At 34.1% G+C, this 21,456-nt stretch overlaps 3 protein-coding genes across 4 annotated transcripts; 1 reads left to right on the forward strand and 2 right to left on the reverse strand.

The window, feature by feature from the left end:
- Window positions 1-812: 812 nt before the first annotated feature.
- LOC117926029 (probable terpene synthase 9) lies at window positions 813-3,158 on the reverse strand. The gene is given in 8 exon segments (XM_034845120.1): window positions 813-1,103; window positions 1,203-1,451; window positions 1,558-1,696; window positions 1,811-2,029; window positions 2,116-2,488; window positions 2,598-2,850; window positions 2,926-3,101; window positions 3,104-3,158. Coding segments are annotated over 8 exon segments (1,755 nt in total).
- Window positions 3,159-7,814: 4,656 nt separating this feature from the next.
- LOC117927005 (probable terpene synthase 9) lies at window positions 7,815-10,702 on the reverse strand. The gene is made up of 7 exons (XM_034846361.1): window positions 10,431-10,702; window positions 10,103-10,355; window positions 9,621-9,993; window positions 9,316-9,534; window positions 9,058-9,196; window positions 8,281-8,529; window positions 7,815-8,180 (listed from the first exon to the last, which is right to left on the reverse strand). Exons 1-7 carry the CDS (start codon window positions 10,662-10,664, stop codon window positions 7,830-7,832), a joined length of 1,818 nt encoding a protein of 605 aa, XP_034702252.1. The 5' UTR covers window positions 10,665-10,702; the 3' UTR covers window positions 7,815-7,829.
- A 7,594-nt stretch (window positions 10,703-18,296) lies between these two features.
- Window positions 18,297-21,117, forward strand: LOC117926323 (pentatricopeptide repeat-containing protein At3g29230-like). 2 transcript variants are annotated; one of them, XM_034845414.1, is made up of 2 exons: window positions 18,297-18,976; window positions 19,335-21,117. In XM_034845414.1, exons 1-2 carry the CDS (start codon window positions 18,320-18,322, stop codon window positions 20,433-20,435), a joined length of 1,758 nt encoding a protein of 585 aa, XP_034701305.1. In that variant the 5' UTR covers window positions 18,297-18,319; the 3' UTR covers window positions 20,436-21,117. The 2 variants fall into 2 exon arrangements, with proteins under 2 accessions (XP_034701305.1, XP_034701306.1); XM_034845415.1 differs by having other exon boundaries at window positions 18,297-18,966; window positions 19,376-21,117.
- Window positions 21,118-21,456: the final 339 nt, after the last annotated feature.

Consider the following 21,456-nt stretch of genomic DNA (forward strand, 5'->3'; position numbering starts at 1 on the left):
AAAACAAATTGTGGAAAACAAGGAAGAAAGTAAGAACTAAGGATTAGGTCAACTCATTAATTTAGGAAAAAATTAATGATATAAGCTTTTACATCACCAAATTAATGAAGGTAGGTTTTATGTAATTTATTCTTAAAAACACTAGGGAAAAAACATAAAATAATTAAGAAAAAGTTTTTATTTGATTAAAAAGATGAAATAATCCTCATTTTATAAATCTCATTCTATATTTTTTTCAAAGTAAAAATACTCTCAAGAGTATTTAATTTCATCATTTTTAATCAATTAATCAAATAAAAATCAAACTCATGCTTGTCTACCTTGCAAAAACGTCAAATATCTTCAAGACTTGATCTATTTTTCAAGACTCGTTCTTCATTAGAACACCCTTGTTTGCATTTATTTATTTTAGGTTTTTTTTTTTCTGCAGTTTTGTTCTGATTGTATGGTTAATTATGTAATTCTTTCTTTATAGTATTGTTTTATGTTATGGTTTTTCTTTTGTTTGACTTAGTCTAAGTTGAGATTGACTTAGTATATATTTGCATCGCATAGCTTTTGAATTCGTAGCACATGGTTGCAATGGAGAGGACCACTGCTAGTCCTAAGCTTTGGTGAGGTTTTGACAAAAGAGATTAATTTTTTCTTCACCTTCTGTTATTTATCGGAATCAAGTTCATAAATTTAGAAGACAGAAACTAATGAAGATACATTTTGCAAACTCTCCCTTGATTTAATACTTAAATGACAATATAGTTGCCTTATTGATTGGATCTCCAAGTGAGGAACCTTAGACTCTAGTGCTAATCATATCAAATGTCGAATGGCTTGATGATGAATGAAGTCAGTCGATCTTCAGTCACCCCAGTTGATGTACCAATGCCATCTCCAAACTGAAAAATACATTGAGCTGTTCTGGCCATGTTCAATGTAGAATTTATCGCGGACTTTGGGAGAGAACTTTTAGCACTTTCTTCATTAAGCTTTTTCCATGAATGACTTATCAGCTGCCCCACTTGATCACGAGCTTGTTCTTCGGATATATGTTTTTCAATCATGAAACATTCGATAGATTTTGCTACATCGCCTCTTGCAATCTCGGCCTAGGATGAGAACAAGAGAAGTTTCAATTTGCAATACAATCTAATCGTCTCTCAACAACAAAATAATTTGGTTTAATGGAATAAGCATAGTTAATATACCGAAGACGTTCCCAAATCATCGCTAAGTCGAGTGATAAAAGATGACCAATAAAATAGATTAGAGGCTTGATCCAAACAATCGTTCAAGTTTCCCTTGGTGACACAATCCATGAGAAGATAGACATGGGTCATCATTCCAGGACCACCCACAGAAGTCCATGCATTTCCCAAGTATTCATCAATGCTTGGCTTGTGCCCACTGTAAAACCATTGCATTTCTATTGAGTATGCTGCACAAAGATTTACCCACTGCAGGGAAACATCAATTAGCCAATGTTAGTGAGAAATAATGCTTAAATATTCCAGGACTATACATGTTCATTTTTCTTGAGCATCCGAAATGTTAGCTTAATACCTGATTTCTGATGTAGGGTAAAATATTCAGGCCATGATCTTTTAATGCATCGTAGACCATTTCATTAGCAAAGTTATATATGGCCAAGTAACATATCTTCATATATTCTGGAAGGTCCTCCAGTGCCTCAATATCCCATCTGCTCACAACAAAGAAAGGTAAAATGATTAAGGCAATTGGCATCCAAGTGTAACACAGAACAAGACACAAAAGATTAGCAGCATGTATTATTATCATGTCATATATTTCATACCGATTCACAGCATCTGTAAAACGTCTAAGCTCATCTGGTGATCCATATATGTCATACATGTCATCCACAGCGGAAAATATGCATATGAATTTGGTGAGTCCTATCCTGCATTTGGAGAAATGGGGCTCAGGAGTGAACCCCATTGACCACAAATAGTTCTCCATCAATCGATCCCGAGAAAAGCTTAGCTTCTCCTTAAATCCCAAGTCTGTCCACCACCTAGTGAATCAAGTCTCGAGCATGTTAATATGACATGTCAACCTGCTGCCATGAAACAACTGGGGTTTTAATTAGTACAGGTTTACCTTGTTAGCTCCTTCAACTCCTTCTGATATACTGATTGCACTAGATTGTAGTCCAACTTGGCTAGCTCAAGGAGAACTGAATTCCTTGTATTGCGCCTTTGATAGATATCGATGAAGTTTCGGGCTTCTAGCCTTGGCATCCTCCAGTGTAAGGGAACTTCCAGGGACTGCTGCACTTGATCAGCTAAATCACCCTCCAAATTCCCAACCAGTGACGTCAAATGCATGGTACTGAACCTCCTGGCTTCTTCCAAGTCATCTTCTCCCTCTACTCCAAGATGGGAAGCTTCATACAAACTCAAAAGCCCAGCAATATCCTGGCTTATGCCATCCATGAATCTCCCATCTTTACTTCTGAATTTATCGAACACATCTGTTTTCAGAATCAAGAAAAGGCCAAAATTTTCAGGGACTTGCTTCTGATCACAAAAACATGAACTATTACTGTATATAGTTCTAAAAAAATGAAGAAAGAAAAAAACCTGAGCTAATTGAATAGCCATGTTGTCGTAGAAGTCTAAATCGCAGTGCAGTTGTGAAAAGATCATCGGTAGTGGTATCATCCAAATGAACAAGATCAATAGCCTCTTTGATCTCCTCCTCCAAATGGTAAGCAACTCCCAACCGTTGAATCGAATCAATGAGTTCTAATCGGGAGGAAGTTTCTCTAGCGTCCTTAATTAGCCTTTTAGCTTCTTCCTTCAAGTCCTCTAATCGGTTGGAAAAGTCCTCATACTGCAAAACAATTCAAAAGTTCATAAGCAAACCTGGTTTACTATGTACATATATGTATATATATGTTACACTTACCGTATAGGGAGTGCTTAAGGACTCAATAAATTTGGGATCCCAAATGCTAGGATGGTAATTAGCCGATCGTCTTTCGGTCACTTGCAACTCATCAATCTTGGATGTGATTGTGAGGTAGGGCAATTCTGATCTCCCTTGTTTGATTCTCATTCTTGGGGGTGCCAGGGCAAAATTTTACGACAATTGACGGCACCAAAGGCCAAGGGTGAGAGGGATGCGAGAGTAAGTTCCATTGGAGAGCTCTAAGCTAAGTTTCAAACCTAAAGAAGTGAAGATAGGTAGTTGATCTGAATGCTAAGCTCAGACACCCCACGCATATAAATAGCCAAGTTTGGCTAAGGCCTTGGCCTAAATCATGCTTAATAGTATTATAATATATTCGACCACGCACTACGTGGAAAGAGATCACTATCCAATGCTAATGTTTTTTATCATGTGATTAATTAATTTTTCTACACCTCTTTCGACTCTTTGAGTAGGGTTGGTTTGGGATGTTTGTCATAGAATAAGTAATTATTACCATTTTAATTTGATTTTTATGATTGGAAAATCTATTTTTAAAATGTTTTTTTTTTTTTTGTTGAAGGTAAGGATAATTTTAATATTTTTAAAAAAATTTTAATTGAATAAAAATATTTTTTTTCCTTGATTAAGAAAAAAAATAAAGCATGTATTTTTCTACTTCATCAAAATTAGGGTATGTTACATGTCAAAATGTAAGAGTACTTACAATAGTGATTTCTATTCAAAGATTCTTTAACATAGTATTGCTCCTTCCATGACTTAACGAAGAGTAAATAAAGATGATAAATTTGTGAGGAATGCATGTGGTTGGTGATGATACGGGAATTTTTTATAAGAGTACAGTAATTTTAAAAAATAATTCTTAAATTACTATAAAGAAAAAAATAATTCCAAATTTATGATAGTTTTTGCCAAATAGGAGGGATTAACATTTTTATTTTAAAAATTTATTTCTTCAAAAGACGATTTATGATATTTAAGAATAGGATTTTTGATAAATGTATTGTTATTAGGGAAAGTAATTTTTAAAATGTCATAAAAATTCTAAAAAAATAGTACTTTATATTTGAAAAAAAGTGGAAACCCATTTCCCCAGCCCGTTTTCTTCTCCATCTAAAAACTCATTTTGTCCTTAGCCGGAAAACCATTTTCCCGCACGCTGATTAGAGATCATTTGACTACATGATAGCCGCCATCACAGACAAAAAGACTAGCATCGTGCGATGAATAGATGGATGGACGCATTTTCTCCTGCATTTACAGTGAAGGAGTAAAACGTGATTTGCTTACTTTTGACCCTTTTGTCTTTATTCTGAAGCATGAAAACACGTTGAGGTAGGGATTGACATCAGGAACTTGCCCCACGATATAAGAATTTGTGATATTTTTCTGATCTTTGATATCCCTCACATGGATGACAAGATGCCCAGGAACATATATATATATATAGAGAGAGAGAGAGCAAGTTTAAGTTAAATACAGATAGTCAATATTAATTTGAAACTTTATTAAATACCTTTTTATTTTTTATTTTCAAGAATACAATTTGGACAAGTTAACACCATCTAACTCGATATTTGAATGAAGTTGAACAATTATTTTCAATACATGAGTTTAGATTAAATTAGGTTTTTTTTTTTAACCAAAACTCAATTTGAATTAGATTTAGGTCAAGATTTGAGTACCTTGAATTCGATTTCATGTTTTTATAATTTTTATCATGTATAGTATTTTATATAATATTATTTATTTTCTTTTTAGTTTTTTTAATAAAAATATCACATTGTATTATATCACTTATTTTTCATTTTTTTTAGAAAGGTATGTGAATTTAATTTTAATTTTTTTTATTGTTATCATGAAATTTTATCCCATTTCCTTTTTAAATTTTTATATAAATATATTGAAAATTCTTTAAAAAAAAATATTATATATAAATTTTGAATTATTCAACTCTTACCAATTTAAATCTACCTCAATCAATCCAAATCTAATATGATCAACTCAAACTCAACCTGAAATTAGAGAAATGAGGTTGATTGGACTTGGGGTTTAGGTTGATTGCTTCTTAATTTAATTGGATTTGGATTAGTTATTAACTCAACCTACCCTCTCATTTTGATTGTTTGGGTTGATTGTTTCTTAGTTTAGTTGGTTTTGGATTAGCTATTAAGTCGGCCTACCCTCTCACTCTAAATCAAAGGGGAGGTGAGTGAAAGTAAAAACAAAAAGAATAGAGGATTGTACTTGATAAATTTTAAATTTATGATAACTAAGTATATTTAGCTCAAATCTCAAAGAAAGTTGGTGAAATTTGTCATTTCTTTTAATCTTAAGCCGAGCCTCCTGAGCTTGAGCCACATGGCTAACTAGATGTTTGAATTTAATGCCTTGCTTAAGCATAAATAGCTAGACTAAATGAACCATAAATAATGAAAATAAAGGTTAAGGGTGGCCAATTTTGACACAAAATGATAATAAAATTAAAAAGCGATATAATTTTTAGTCAATTTGGATTAATTATAATTATATTTGTATTATACTTGTATCAACTCATATAATCTGTTTGATATATAAACAAATCATATACATATTTGATTGCCCAACATATCTAGCTCATTCACTTAGTCGTGTCAAATTGATCCATTGATGATTAAATTTATTAATGACCTTTGTATGATTTAATCCAATTATGATCATTTAACTTATATAAATTTATTTAACTTTATAGATTTAAAATTTAAAAATATTTTTTTGATTATAAATATCATATAGTTTAAAAAATTAAATACACTAATTTTTTTATATATATTTTATTATAAAGATTAAAAATATTTTATAATTAAAGCATTGAATAAAAATAATGAATAAGGGTAATCAAGTTTAAAATTTTAATTTAATTTTCATATTATTAATATAGATAATTAAAATTAAAAAATTTTAAAACTAAAAAATATTATAAATAATATATTTATACATTTTAAATTTTAAATAGATTATACATGTTATAATTGTGTTGATAGGTTTAATGGGTTGGACTCAAGTTTATAGGTTTAATAGGTTAGAATTGTGTTAATAGGTTTAACAAGTTTGAATCATGTTAATTTGTTATATGTGTCATTTTATACACCTCAAATTCAACTCATATATCAAATGGTTAAACGGGTTATATCGTATTATCTATTTAATAAATACACAATCTAACTTAATTCATTTATTAAATGAATTAAATTAATCATATCATATCATTTTTATAATAAATGAATCGTATTTGTGTCAAGTTATCAATGTTTTTAGAACCGAATCGATTATTAAGTCGAAAAAGTTATTGATTCACGGTTCAATCGTGATTGAATCGAAAACATCATAAATATATAGTTTATATTTTATTAAAATTAAAATTAATTTTTAAAAATTAATATATATATATATATATACATTGTTATTAATGAGATAAGACATGTAAATTATTTTTGATATATTTTACAAAAATAGAAAAACAGTGAAGCGATGCACTTACTCTTCCTTGAGCGTAATGTCCATGGTTCAAACCCCTAGCAGTTTAAAAGCTGATTTTTCATTTAAATCAGCTACTACATTAGTCCCACATTGGAAAACAGAGGAGATATAAAAGTTTTTATAAACATCTTTCATCTGTGAAATGTTTTGAAAACATATTATTCTATAAATAACTTTTATTATATTTAATTTTTTTTCTTTGCCTTCTTGGTAATAAATCAATCAAACCTAAATTCTTCAATTTCTTTGCCTTCTCCAATTCTCCATTTGCCTGCTGCCGCCGAGGGGATTTGAACCCCAAACCTTTTGGTTTGGGATTCACCCACTTACCACCTGGGCTAACAAGCCCCTTGATATATAATGTGCAAACAATATATATATACTTAAACTCAGTATCGAAATATTAAAAGAATATTTTAAAGAGCAAATTAATTATAATTATTTTATAATTAAATGCAAAGTCTTTTAATTAATTACCAAAAATATAAAAATTATATAATTTTCTTCATAATGTTTTTAATATCATTAATAATTAATTAAATATTAAAAAATTATATATATATCATTATTCATTTTATATTGTTTAATACAATTGAATTAAATGGATCATATTTTAATATTAATATATATTTTAAAATTAGACATATTATAATCAAATATCATAATATTAGGTGTAATTTAATAATAAATGTACACTATAAAATTCATATTTTTATCGATGCATACGATATTATTATCAAATATGATAAATCATGTTATACATATATCAAAATTTTCAATAAAATAACTTTAAAATGTCTATTATACTTCTAATTATATTATTATGAGGTTTTTCTTGCATTTCCATGAGTTTTTAACAATTTTAAGTCTATCAATAATATCCACCGATATATCTCCGATATATCCAAAAATATCTCCGATATATTCGTAAAATCGAATTACCGATATATCCGTGATTACCGATATTTTCATCATTGGTTGTATAGATTACGGGCCCATTTAGGTTAGAAAAGAAATAAGGTGGAAAATAGTCACAAACTAAAACAACATTGTTTTTTTTTTTTTTTTTTTAAAGAATTCCATTTCTAATTAGATATTTATCTAATTATTTTTGAAAAATAAAAAATAAAAAATAAAAACCCACTATAATTACCATAAAATTATATTTTGTGTAATCTGTGAATATTATTATAATTTTATTTTAGCCTTCTCTAATGAAATTAATATTTGTGATTTATGTTTATGAAGGTTAAAAGGTAAAAAATTCCAACATAAATTTACATAAATTGTTTCTTTCATATACTTCATAACCTCATGTAAAGGTAAAATTAATTGACAATAGATTTTGCAATCTCATCCGATTACAATGAATCATTTCTGTTGCTCATCTTCATGCCATCAAGATAGGGTTTAGTGCTTGGTTCTATCAATATTGGATTGATGATGAATGATGTCAATCGATCTTTGGTCACCCCAATTGATGTACCGATACCATCTCCAAACTGAAAAATACATTGAGCTGATCGTGCCATGTTCAATGATGAATTTATTAAGGACTTTGGGAGAGAGCTATCAATACTTGCTTCATTCAACTTTTTCCATGAGTAACCTATAAGCTTCTCTACTTGATCTCGAGCTTGTTCTTCAGATATACGTTCTTCAATCATGTAACATTGGATAGATTTTGCCACGTCGCCTCTCGCCATCTCGGCCTAAGATGAGAACATGAAAAGTGTTGGATTCACAATATAGTTCAATTGTATCTAAAAAATAAAATAATTTAGTTTAATAGAATAGGTTTAGTTAATATACCGAAGAAGTTCCCAAATCATCGCTAAGTCGAGTAATAAGAGATGACCAGTAAAATAGATTAGAGGCATTGTCTAAACAATTGTTCAAGTTTCCCTTGGTGGCACAACCCATTAGAAAATAGGCATGGACCATGGCTGCAGGACCCCCTACGGAAGTCCAGGCATTGCTTAAGTATTCATCGATGCTTGGCTTATACCCATTGTAAAACCATTGAGCTTCCATTGAGTAGGATGTGCAGAGATTTAGCCACTGCAGTAAACATCAAATAGCCAACATTAGTGGAAAATAAGGATTAAATATTTAAGATTCGTTTGAATCATGTAAAGTAGAAGAAAAAGGGAAAGGAGGACGTAGGAGACAAAATTCTATCGTGTCATGTGGAAAAATGGTTTAGGTAGGGTATGACCACACATGTTCATTTTTCTATCTGGTTCAAGAAAATTTGAAGGAAAATGCAAGAGAAATAAAATACAACTGAAAAGTAGAAGGAAAGAAAAAGTACGTGAAGAAAAATAAAAAAGAAAAAATTAAAAGTTGATAAATTATTTTTTTTGTTACTTTAAACTTATTTTCTTTATTTTAACTCATCCATATAAATATTAAATAATTTAAAAATACATAAGTTTTTAATTAGTTTTAATTATATTTGATTTTCTTTGATATTTTTTATAGGACAACTAAACATGAAAAAATAATTTTTCTTTGCATTTTTTTTTCTTTCCTCAGTATTTTCCGGGAACCAAAAATAACCTAAGAGCATCCAAAATGCTAGCTTACCTGACTTTTAAGATAGGGTAAAATATATAGGTCATGATCTCTTAATGCATCATATGCCATTTCATTAGCAAAGTTGAACATGGCCAAGTAACATATCTTCATGTAATCTGGAAGGTCCACCAGTGCCTCAGTATCCCATCTACTCACAACAAAGAAAGGAAAAAAATTGTTCAAGGCAATTGACATCTAAGAGAAATACAGAACAAGATATGAAAAAGATTAGCAGCTTGTATTAAAATCATGTTATATATTTCATACCGATTCACAGCATCTGTAAAACGTCGAAGCTCATCCGGTGATCCATATATGTCATACATGTCATCCACAGCGGAAAATATGCATATGAATTTGGTGAGTCCTATCCTGCATTTGGAGAAGTGGGGCTCAGGAGCGATCCCCATTGACCACAAATAGTTCTCCATCAATCGATCCCGAGAAAAACTTAGCTTCTCCTTAAATCCCAAGTCCGTCCACCACCTAATGAATCAAGTCTCAAACATGTTAATATGACATGTCAACCTGCTGCCATGAAACAACTGGGGTTTTAATTGGTACAGTTTTACCTTGTTAGCTCCTTCAACTCCTTCTGATATACTGATTGCACTAGATTGTAGTCCAACTTGGCTAGCTCAAGGAGAACTGAATTCCTTGTATTGCGCCTTTGATAGATATCGATGAAGTTTCGGGCTTCTAGCCTTGGCATCCTCCAGTGTAAGGGAACTTCCAGGGACTGCTGCACTTGATCAGCTAAATCACCCTCCAAATTCCCAACCAGTGACGTCAAATGCATGGTACTGAACCTCCTGGCTTCTTCCAAGTCATCTTCTCCCTCTACTCCAAGATGGGAAGCTTCATACAAACTCAAAAGCCCAGCAATATCCTGGCTTATGCCATCCATGAATCTCCCATCTTTACTTCTGAATTTATCGAAAACATCTGTTTTCAGAATCAAGAAAAGGCCAAAATTTTCAGGGACTTGCTTCTGATCACAAAAACATGAACTATTACTGTATATAGTTCTAAAAAAATGAAGAAAGAAAAAAACCTGAGCTAATTGAATAGCCATGTTGTCGTAGAAGTCTAAATCGCAGTGCAGTTGTGAAAAGATCATCGGTAGTGGTATCATCCAAATGAACAAGATCAGTAGCCTCTTTGATCTCCTCCTCCAAATGGTAAGCCACTCCCAACCGTTGCATCGAATCAATGAGCTCTAATCGGGAGGAAGTGTCTCTAGCGTCCTTAATTACCCTTTTAGCTTCTTCCTTCAAGTCCTCTAATCGGTTGGAATAGCCCTCATTCTGCAAAACAATTCAATAGTTCATAAGCAAACCTGGTTTATTATGTACATATATGCATACATATGTTACACTTACCGTATAGGGAGTGCTTAAGGACTCAATAAATTTGGGGTCCCAAATGCTAGGATGGTAATTAGCCGATCGCCTTTCGGTCACTTGCAACTCATCAATCTTCGAAGTGATTGTGAGGTTGGGCAATTCTGATCTCCCTTGCTTGATTCTCATTCTTGGGGATGCCATGGCAAAATTTTTACGACAATTGAGGGCACCATAGGCCAAGGGTGAGAGGGATCTGAGGGTTAGTTCCATTGCAGAGATCTAAGCTAAGTTTCAATCCTAAAGCGAAGAGAGGTAGTTGATTTGAATGTTCAAGCTCAAACACATCCCACACATATATATACATTGCCAAGTTACGCTTAATAATATTATTATACTACCATCCGACTACGCACTTCGTGGAAAGATATCACCGTATAATATGCTAATGTTTTTCATGCGATCAATTAATTTTCCCACACCTCTTTTTAAATAGGGTCTGTTTGGGATCTTTAATCATAAAAGAAACAATTATTACAATTTTAATCTATATTTTATGATTGAAAAATCTATTTTTCTATTCAAAGATTTTTCAAAATTGTGTCATACTTTTCAAAGTTTAAGAAAGTTTTTACAAGAGTACAAGAAGATGACACATTTGTAAGCAAAATATTATAATACGCTTAATAGTATTATTATATTACCATCCGACTATGCGGAAAGAGATCACCATATAATTTGCTAATGTTTTTCATTTGATCAATTAATTTTTCCATACCTCTTTTTAAATAGGGTTCGTTTGAGATCTTTAATCATAAAAGAAGTCATTATTATCATTTTAATCCGTATTTTATGGTTGGAAAATTTATTTTCCTATTAAAAGATTCTTCAAAATTATGTCATACTTTTCAAAGTTTAAGAAAGTCTTTACAAGAGTACACATTTGTAAGCAAAACATGTGGTCGGTGTGATATCGAAAGGACTATATGACTATATATATATATTATATAGCACCACGTGATAAATATATGGATGCATCCATTTTCTCTTACACATACAGTGAAGGAGTCAAACGTGATTGGCTTTCTTTTGAGTCTTTTGTCTTATTATGAGGCATGCAAAAACACGTTGAGATTGTGCACATGGGTGATAAGATGCGCACAATATACATATAGCTTGTGATATATGTCATTTTTTTAATTGTTAATTTCATTCATCTTTGACGAGGTTTAAGTTAAATACATGTAATCAATATTAATTGGAAATTTTATTAAATATTTTTCTTATTTTTAGAAGTATAATTTAGACAATTTAATCGACCTAACTCAACATTTGAATGAATTTTGATAATCATTTTCAATACATAGATTTAACTTGGATTATGTTTTCTTCAAAATCAAACTCCATTTCGGTTAGATTTAGGTCAAAGTTTAAATATCATGACTTTGATTTAATTATTTTATAATATTTATTATGTATATTATCTTATATAATAATTTTTTTAAAACAAATTTTAAGAAAAACATCAAATTATACTATATCACATTTTTCTTTTTTCTTTTTTACTTTTTTATTGTTATTATGAAAATTTGTCCTATTTCTTATTTAAATTTTTATATAAATAATTTTTTTAAAAAACATATTATATATAAATTTTGAATTATCCAACCCTATCAATTTGAGTTTACATCAATCAACTCAAGTTTAACCTAATCAACTCAAATTCAGCATGAGATTAGAGAAATAAGGTTGGTAGGGTTTGGGTTGAGCACCTCATATTAGAGGTCGGGTTGACTTGGCTTTAGGTTGATTGTTTCTGAATTAAGTTGAACTTGGATTAGTTATCAATTCAACCAATCCTCTTATTTTGAATGAAAAAGGTAAAGGAAGGTCTTTGATAGACGATCAAGTATATTTAGCTCAAATCTAGACAAAATTTCATGAAATTTATCTATTTCTTTTAATCATTAAGCTGAGCCACATGGCTAACTAGATGATTGAATTTAATACCTTGCTTGAAGCATAAATAGTTAGGCTAAATGAATCATAAATAAGGAAAATAAAGGTATCAATGGGCAATTTTGAAACCAAACGATAACAAGATTAAAAAGTGATATAAGTTTTAGTATTATAGACCCTGCATTTTCATGTGTGTTCCCACTCGATGGCGTGACTCATTTTATTATTTGTTTAGTGAAATTTTGATTTTTAGAAAAGAACAAACCTGAGCTAACTGGATAGCCGTGTTTGGCGAAGAAAAAGCATTGGAATATTTCGCTTTTGGGACTAGTACTGGACATGTGGCATCTCAGGATTGGCAAACCCAGTATATTTTCAATTAACTATGATCCAGAAAAAGATATAAAGGGGAGGTTTGATGGAGACGAAACATCTGCCACATGGGGAAGATGCTACCGGCTCCATGCATGAGCAATTAATTAGTGATTGGGCATGATTGGGCATGGACAATTTTCACGTTCATCAACAAGCAACCTACTTTTTTTTTTTTTTTTTCTTATGGTACGTTTGACTAATTAGTGAGTCTAATCAAAGGTTTTTGTTTTCCCTTTTGCTTCTACGATTAGATTCTGAAGTACTTCACTTTCAATATTATTGCTTTTCAAGAAGCCTCCCCGAACCATATATTACTTGGGTTGGTGTGGTATATAACCACTGGTGGACCATTGGTACTGCACTGACTTGTCAAAGGTTTTTGTTTTCCCTTTTGCTTCTACGATTAGACTCTGAAGTACTTCACTTTCAATATTATTGCTTTTCAAGAAGCCTCCCCGAACCATATATTACTTGGGTTGGTGTGGTATATAACCACTGGTGGACCATTGGTACTGCACTGACTTGTCAACATCTCTCACAGCTTTTCTTTAGCTTCCAAAGGTGTTGAGTCACTATCAGAATTGTGTCATACTTTTCAAAGTTTAAGAAAGTCTTTACAAGAGTACAGGAAGATGACACATTTGAAAGCAAAACATGTGATCGGTGTGATATCGAAAGGACTATATGTACATATTCATTTCATGTCAAAAAATAATTTTATTTTATTTTTATTTGTACATCAGGTTCTTTAGAGAATCTTTTTTAGAAAAATTATCTTTGTCTTTTGGTTCCCAAAAAGTTTGAGAGAAAGTGCAAGGAAAAGCAAATGTCGAATAAAAGTATAAGGAAGAAAAAAAATAAAAAATAAAAAATAGATTTATAATCAATAAATTATTTTTATATCTTACTTCAAACTCATTTCACTTATTTAAATATTTTATATAAATATTAAGTAATTTAAAAATATAATTTTTTTTTATTAATTTTAATTATAATTGACTTTCTTTTATATTTTGTTATAGTAAAATCGAACATGAAAAAATCATTTTTCTTAGTAATTTTTTTTTCTTTTTTGTAGTACTTTCTAAAGCCAAACATAGTTTAAATAATTGATTTTAGTAAATGCGAGAACTGAACATTTCATATAGTCTCCCTCCTAAAATATTGAATCTTTTAAAACCGTATTTTGAAGTGTAGTTTCCCATTTTTATAGTGCTACTTTCAATAATAGTTTCAAATAATGATTATTATTTGTATTTTATTTCCCCATATAGCTAATTTAATAACTATAAAAAAATTCTTCAAAACCTACACATTGTGAAATTGTTAACATTGTGTTTTTGTTTGGATTCATTAATTTGTCTTTGAGCATTTATGCAAAAGATAAGCATGACTAATGTCACGGATCAACTTAGTCTCTTCCTAAGCTCGTGCTGCACTTAGACAAGTCAAGACACTTGATCTTGCTAAGTTAGCCTGACTCCCAATGCTTAACTCACTAGGCTAGGATGTTCACGACTCAGAAGCTTCAGAAGGCATAGTAGGCAACTCTTAAAGAATGGAAGCTTTTATTACTCAAAGGAAGCTTTACAAGTGCTTTGAGAACTCACTTACTTGATTGGTTAGGTTCTTAGGTGGTTTTTGGGTGGTGCCTTGGCCAAATGAGATCATCACTTATTTATAGGCACCAATGGAACTCTTTGGAACCTTAGAGGGTTCCTTACAAATCAAGAAGATTCTAGAACACCCTACACAATTCTATGTACAAGACTTATGTACAAGACTTATGTACAAGAATATACAAGAGATTTCTAGATTTCTCTAGAAAGCCTTGGCCTCCTCTCATGCCTTCCACCATAGTGTAAAAATGTGTGAACATCTCTAGGCATCTTTAGAACCTTCCATACTCTTCCCACCAATGGCTTAGTGTAGATGGCTCCAGGAGTTTCTAGAAGCTTCCTACGCTCTATAGAAGCCCATGGGGAGGGTCATTTGAAGCATCCAATGACACTCTCTCCCACCTATGTCGTCGACGTCCCCATCGTTGCCTCTTCTTGAAACCTCTCAATGTGTTTCCAGAATCTTCTCAATGCATCTGCATGTTCCTAGCTTACCTGCCTCTTAGGTAGTCATTTCCATTATACTAGATACTCTATCACAGGAGGGACCCCTTGTCTCCTGATGACCCGTTCAGCCAGGATATTCTTCACCTCCTTCTCCCATGAGGCATCGGATGGATGCAAACCCTTGCACTTTCGGTTCCTGGAGTGTTGTTTCCTCTTACCCATTGAGTTAACATTTCCCTTGGTGACCTTGTCCATGTGTGTGAGGGCTACCTCAGCTCGCCCCTCTTTTGCCTCATTTACTTGCACCCTTGATAGTAAGGAGGTCTTAGGCGTACTAGGCTTTAGGTTGACTTGGAGGACACCTAGTATCTGCATCAAGCCCATATGTGCTTCGTGTTCTTGCTCCATCTCCTCGATCATGGAACTGAGTGCCTTCCTTTTTGGGCAATCCCGTGCCCAATGTGGACCGTCACACAGGAAGCATTTGATTTTAGGCGTAAAGTCCTTTCTTTCCACCTTACCCCTTCCTTCTCGGACATTAGGCATCTTGCCTGATCCATTTCTAAGAGCATTGTGGTCCCTTGAAACCTCGTCTTTCCCACCTGTGATGTTGCTATCCTCCAAAGACTCAACCTTGGAGGAGTCTCCCCTCTTGTAATCCCTTAAAGACTCTACTACTGCTATAACAGTGGCTAAGTCTTGAACGCCTCAACACTTTAATTCCTGCTCGGCCCACCCTTGCAGGTTATCCATGAAGTTGAATAGCAACTCCTCCTCAGTTGTGTTAGGAATCTCAAGTATGAGCGAAGAGAATTCTTAACATAGTCGCATAGCGAGCCTGTGTACTTGAGACACCTCATGTTTTTCCTAACCAAGTAAGTCACGTCTTTGGGGTAGAACTGCCTTTTGATCTCCCTCTTGAAGTCTTCTCACGTCTTTATGGTGCAAATGTCTTTCTCCATATCAGCAAACCTCCTACGCCACCATAGAGTAATTGTGTCAGTAAGGTAGAGGGTTGCAGTCCTTACCTTAGCTGTCTCATCAGTTAGTGTGATAGCCTCAAAGTATCACTCCATATGCCATAAGAAGTTGTCCAACTCCTTGGCATCCCGCTTGCCACTAAACCCTTGTGGTTTCGGCCGCTCCACCCTAGATGCCCCCTAGGGGCCATGACCCGTGCCGACACAGTAGCCTTGTAAATGGCCAACTCCTGTCTAACCTCTTGGTCTCGGGACTCCATTCAAGTGGCCAAGGCCTCTATCCTTGACTCCATGTTGCAAGCATGCTCAAGACCTTTTCTTTGAAGAACACAAACTCCTTGTGTGACACTGGCTGAACCTGTGAGACTAGCGCTCCCTCACGAAGGTCTTGGATCTGCTCCCTTAGATCCTCTAAGCCCTTTTCCATGCTTTGCTCGATCAAGTCCAACCCCTCCCAAGTGTCCGCCATGGCTAGCTCCACCTTAGCTAACCTTGCCTCTATGTTAGCAATGGCATCATGAGATTTATCCTTCTTACCCCTGCCCCGTGCAACAGGCTCGGTCTCCTTTCCATGAGTTCGCTCACAAGTCTCCTCCACGTTGGAACCCGACATGCTTCCTTTACTATGCTCGTTTTGTAGCCGCATTCTGATACCACTTGTCACGAACTTAGTCTCTTCCTAAGCTCATGCGGCACTTAGACAAGTTAAGACACTTAATCTTGCTAAGTTAGCTTGACTCCCAATGCTTAACTCGCTAAGCTAAGATGCTCACGACTCGGAAGCTTTAGAAGACTTAGTAGGCAACTCTTAAAGAATGGAAGCTTTTATTGGTTAAATGAAGCTTTACAAGTGCTTTGAGAACTCACTTGCTTGGTTGGTTAGGTTCTTAGGTGGTTTTTGGGTGGTGTCTTAGCCAAATGAGACCCTCACCTATTTATAGGCACCAATGGAACTCTCTGGAACCTTAGAGGGTTCCTTATAAATCAAGAAGATTCTACAATACCCTACACAATTCTATGTACAAGACTTATGTACAAGAATATACAAGAGATTTCTAGATTTCTCTAGAAAGCCTTGGATTCCTCTCATGCCTTCCACCATTGTGTGGAGATGTGTGGACATCTCTAGGCATCTCTAGAACTTTCCACACTCTTCCTACCAATGGCTTAGTGTAGATGGCTCCAGGAGTCTTCAGAAGCTTCCTACGCTCTATATAAGCCCATGGGAAGGGTCATTTGAAGCATCCTGTGACACTAAGCTTTGGACTTATATCATATGACAACACTAGATTTTCCACATAGAGAAGAAAAATAAGTTTAAAGAGATCAACGTCGATGGTCCCAACTCCCTAGCTAGCCATGGTAGACATTCCACTAAGGATGTGACTATGGTTGAAAAGAGGGTCGGATGTTCCCTTGAAGGATACTTAGGCCATGTTTGCAAAGCCAATTATGAAAAATATTTTATGTATAATTCAAAAGCTCACATGTTATTCTTTATATTTTCATTTTCAATTTGCTATTATATTAAAAATAACTTAAAACATCTTAATTTCTTTCTAAATAATGATTTATTTCCCGAACAAATTTTTAAGAAGTTTTCTCCTAAACTTGTCAAATGTGTTTTTATTTGTCTTATTCAAAATTTTTAAGTAAAACAATCAATATATTCAAGGGACTGAAATAAGTGTTCCATTGCTTCATATCGAACATACTTTCATAAGTGTTTCATTACATGACAATAGTCATTTAGTACCAAAATGAATATCGTTGTGGTTTCATTGCATTATTAGACAAAGGGAATTTCTTTCTAGTACAAAGTTAAATCATTTTTGTGCTTTGACCAAGTAGGTAAGAGGAGTAGAGTGTGACTGGAGCATGCTTTCACCAAGTTAACCAAGTAAGGAAGCAAGAGAAACGTGAAAATATCGATGATATATTGACCAACCGATAATCAGTGATTGATTTCATATCGACCACTCCTGATATCTGAAATTTCATCGATATTTCGACGAAATTTCCTGACATTTTCAATCATATTTATATTTCACAAAGCTTTTACGATATTAATATTTCTCTTTTAAAAAGTCATAATTATAACAACATTGGTCAACAAAAATTAAAATTCAAAAAATTATCTAAAACTAATATTAATGATCAAATCTTTTATTTATGCTTATTTACAATCTCAAAAGTAGTGTCTTGGAGAAAATTATTCAACATGGACTTCATTTTTCATAATAAATAAAATAAAAAATTGAGATCCATGTTGAATAATTTAATAATAATTTAATTATGAGTTAATAAAAACAAGTCAATATTATTTAACAATATTTGATTGTTTTCTTCGAAAATAATTTAAATTTTGTATACAAATAAATATAATATAAATAAATAATCTGGTTTAGATTTGGTTTAAAGAAGTAATGCAACGGAGAAAGAACAACTTCAAACGACGTCGTTTTAATGAACGAAGAACCTTCTCATCCCTCACGTCTGGTCACTGTCCCTCTAAAAATGTCAAATCTCCTCCGAGCCTCCCCTTTCGATGGCCCAATCTACTCCAAAGCTTCAGCTTAAAAACCCACTTCTTTCTCTCCTTCAAAAGTCCAAAACGTCCTCACAAATCCTCCAAATTCATGCTCAATTGATCACCACCAATCTCATCTCTGAGACTTTCGCCGCAAGCCGATTGCTTGATTCCGTAGTATCAAAAACTCTTAATGTGAACTATGCTGAGCTTGTTTTCGCTCAAATTCACCAGCCCAACTCCTTCATTTGCAACACGATGGTCAAATGCTACACCGAGAGCTCAACCCCGGAAAGGGCCTTGCGTTTTTATGCCGAAATGCGAAGAAAAGGCCTTTTGGGGGATAATTACACGTACCCATTTGTGCTCAAGGCATGTGGTGCAATGTGCGGGTTGTTGGAGGGGGGATTGGTTCAGGGGGAGGCCGTGAAGAGAGGGTTTGGGGGGGATGTGTTTGTGGTGAATGGGTTGATCAGTATGTATTGTAGGTGTGGAGAAACTGGCTGGGCGAGAGCGGTGTTTGATGGGTTTTCTGAGAAGGATTTGGTGTCGTGGAATTCGATGCTTGGTGGTTATGTATGGTGTGGGGAGATGGAGAACGCACAGAACATGTTCGATGAAATGCCTGAAAGAGATGTTGTTTCTTGGTCTATTATGATTGATGGGTATGGAAAGGTTCGCAATTTAAATATTATTTTGGCTGTTTTAATTATTCAGGTTGCATGGTGAGGCATTTAGACAGGTTGCTATATATTTTTAGCTTTATTACTTATTATTTAAGTTTCTGGGTCAATGAGTAGTTGAAGTCATGAATTTGAACTTTTTCTGTCTCTTCTCTCTTTTAAAGTTGCAAGATTTTCAGAAAATAATTTGAGAAATAAATGATGTCTGTGGGGTTCGAAGATTTTTTCAGATGAATCTAACCTAGTTTCTTTGAAATTCAATTGTCACATTCTTCTTTATATTTTTGTTCTGTTTCTTGTGCCATTGTTGGATGTATTTTGACATATTTTTGCCCTTGCTCACTTTTCAGAAAATGGGTGAAGTTAATCGGGCCCGTGTGTTTTTTGACAGCATGCCCACAAGAGATCTGGTTTCTTGGAATTCTATGATTGATGGGTATGCAAAGGTTGGAGAAATGGAGGTGGCTCGGGAAATATTCGATAAGATGCTGCAGAAAAATGTGATTTCTTGGAGCATTATGATAGATGGGTATGCTCAGCATAGAGATTCCAAGGAAGCATTGAATCTCTTCAGGCAGATGCTTTGTCAAGGCATCAAACCAGATAGGGTATCTGTGGTGGGTGCAGTATCAGCATGTTCCCAGTTGGGGGCACTTGATCAAGGAAGATGGATACATTTGTACATGAAGAGAAACAGAATGTTGCTGGACATTGTTGTTCAAACTGCCCTTGTGGATATGTACTTAAAATGTGGAAGCCTTGATGAGGCTCGCAGGATATTCAACAGCATGCCAGAAAGAAACGTCGTTTCTTGGAATGTAATGATTGTTGGACTCGGCATGAATGGTTTTGGAAAGGAAGCTCTGGAGTGTTTCGCTCAAATGGAGATGGAAAGAATTCCAATGGATGATTTGCTTTTCCTTGGTGTTCTTATGGCTTGTAGCCATGCAAATCTTGTAACCGAAGGTCTTCATATCTTCAATCAGATGAAAGGAGTTTACAGGCTTGAACCAAAGCTTGAACACTATGGCTGCTTGGTAGATCTCCTTGGCCGGGCAGGACAACTAGATCAAATTCAAAACATAATACAATCTATGCCTATGAAACCAAATGCAGCTTTATGGGGATCCCTTCTTTTGGCTTGCAGAATTCACCAAAATGTCACTCTTGCAGAGATTGTGGTAGAGAGGCTTGCAGAACTCAAAGCTGATGAGTCTGGGGTTTATGTTCTCATGTCAAACATCTATGCTGATGTGGGAATGTGGGAGGGTATGCTAAGGATACGGAAACTGATGAAGGAAAGAAAGATGAAGAAAGATATTGGGAGAAGTGTAATTGAGGTAGATGGCAATGTTGAGGAGTTTGTTAGCGGAGAAAAGTCTCATATTCTAAGAGAGGAAATAGAATTGGTTATTTGGAGCTTAGCAAAGATGGCAATGTTTGCAGGCTAGACTCTGAGATGTGATGACTCCATACGCCAGGAGAGTGTCTGCAATTCTGCATCTAGAAAACCAATCCCCAAAAACGTTCCAACTTCTCAAGGCTTGACATCACATTACACACCCATCTGGGGCATTTAAAGCAGGCATACCAACCCAGGCCTTATACACACTCATTCCTTGGCTGATTTCTTGAGCCATCAGTTCCTTTGGAGCTATTCTTAGCATTGTTGCATGGCCAGATTATCTACAGGAGCTGGAAGGCAAGGTCTAGAAAGCTTTGGTGGTTCAAAGCGATATGTTCGAGTTCCTTGAGGCCAGGCCTTTGTTACCAAGCCCTTATTCTTGACTAGCATGCCAAATTATCTTCACAACAGGAAGACTCCTCAACCCATATGCTGAACACTAAGAAGCCAGACTGGATGCTGAAGCTAAAATTGTTGTTACAATGGACAGCTTACATCACTTGGGCAACTACAGATTCTTAAGAACTACTTTATCTGAGTATCTGAGTGAGAGCAATGGCCTTCAACTTGCAGACGCAAACTAAGAGAATCAGCAAACTAAACATCTGCTACAAACTGTGACTGCTTCTTTAGGCATGTGATGCATTACATCACAGAGTATGGGATTATGCCTCATGTATAACTTCAGTTTCTGAATGAAGATGGTCTTTATTTGAGATTTATGCTCATACGTTGTTATCATCCTCTTGGTTCTAACTTCTATTCAAGACTTCATCGAAAAATGCCTCTGCATTCCTTAAGCTGTTAAATACAGTACAAATTCCAAAGGAAAGATTGAAGCTCTGCATAAAACCTATGAACCCTTGTATATAATACAAAACAATGCAATTGGGAGACACATACTAGCAATCAGATTAGGAAAACCGTTGCTTCCTGAACGTGACCGAACAACAATTGTGCATACTGGGAAAGAAAAATGACAAAAAACTTGAAAGTGGGATTCTTCTCAGAGACATCTCAGAAACTGAAAATAAAAAGGGAAGAACAACCCACCTGCTGTTCCCAGA

This window comes from Vitis riparia, chromosome 12 (assembly GCF_004353265.1).
Source record: "Vitis riparia cultivar Riparia Gloire de Montpellier isolate 1030 chromosome 12, EGFV_Vit.rip_1.0, whole genome shotgun sequence".
Taxonomy (NCBI): Eukaryota; Viridiplantae; Streptophyta; class Magnoliopsida; order Vitales; family Vitaceae; genus Vitis; species Vitis riparia.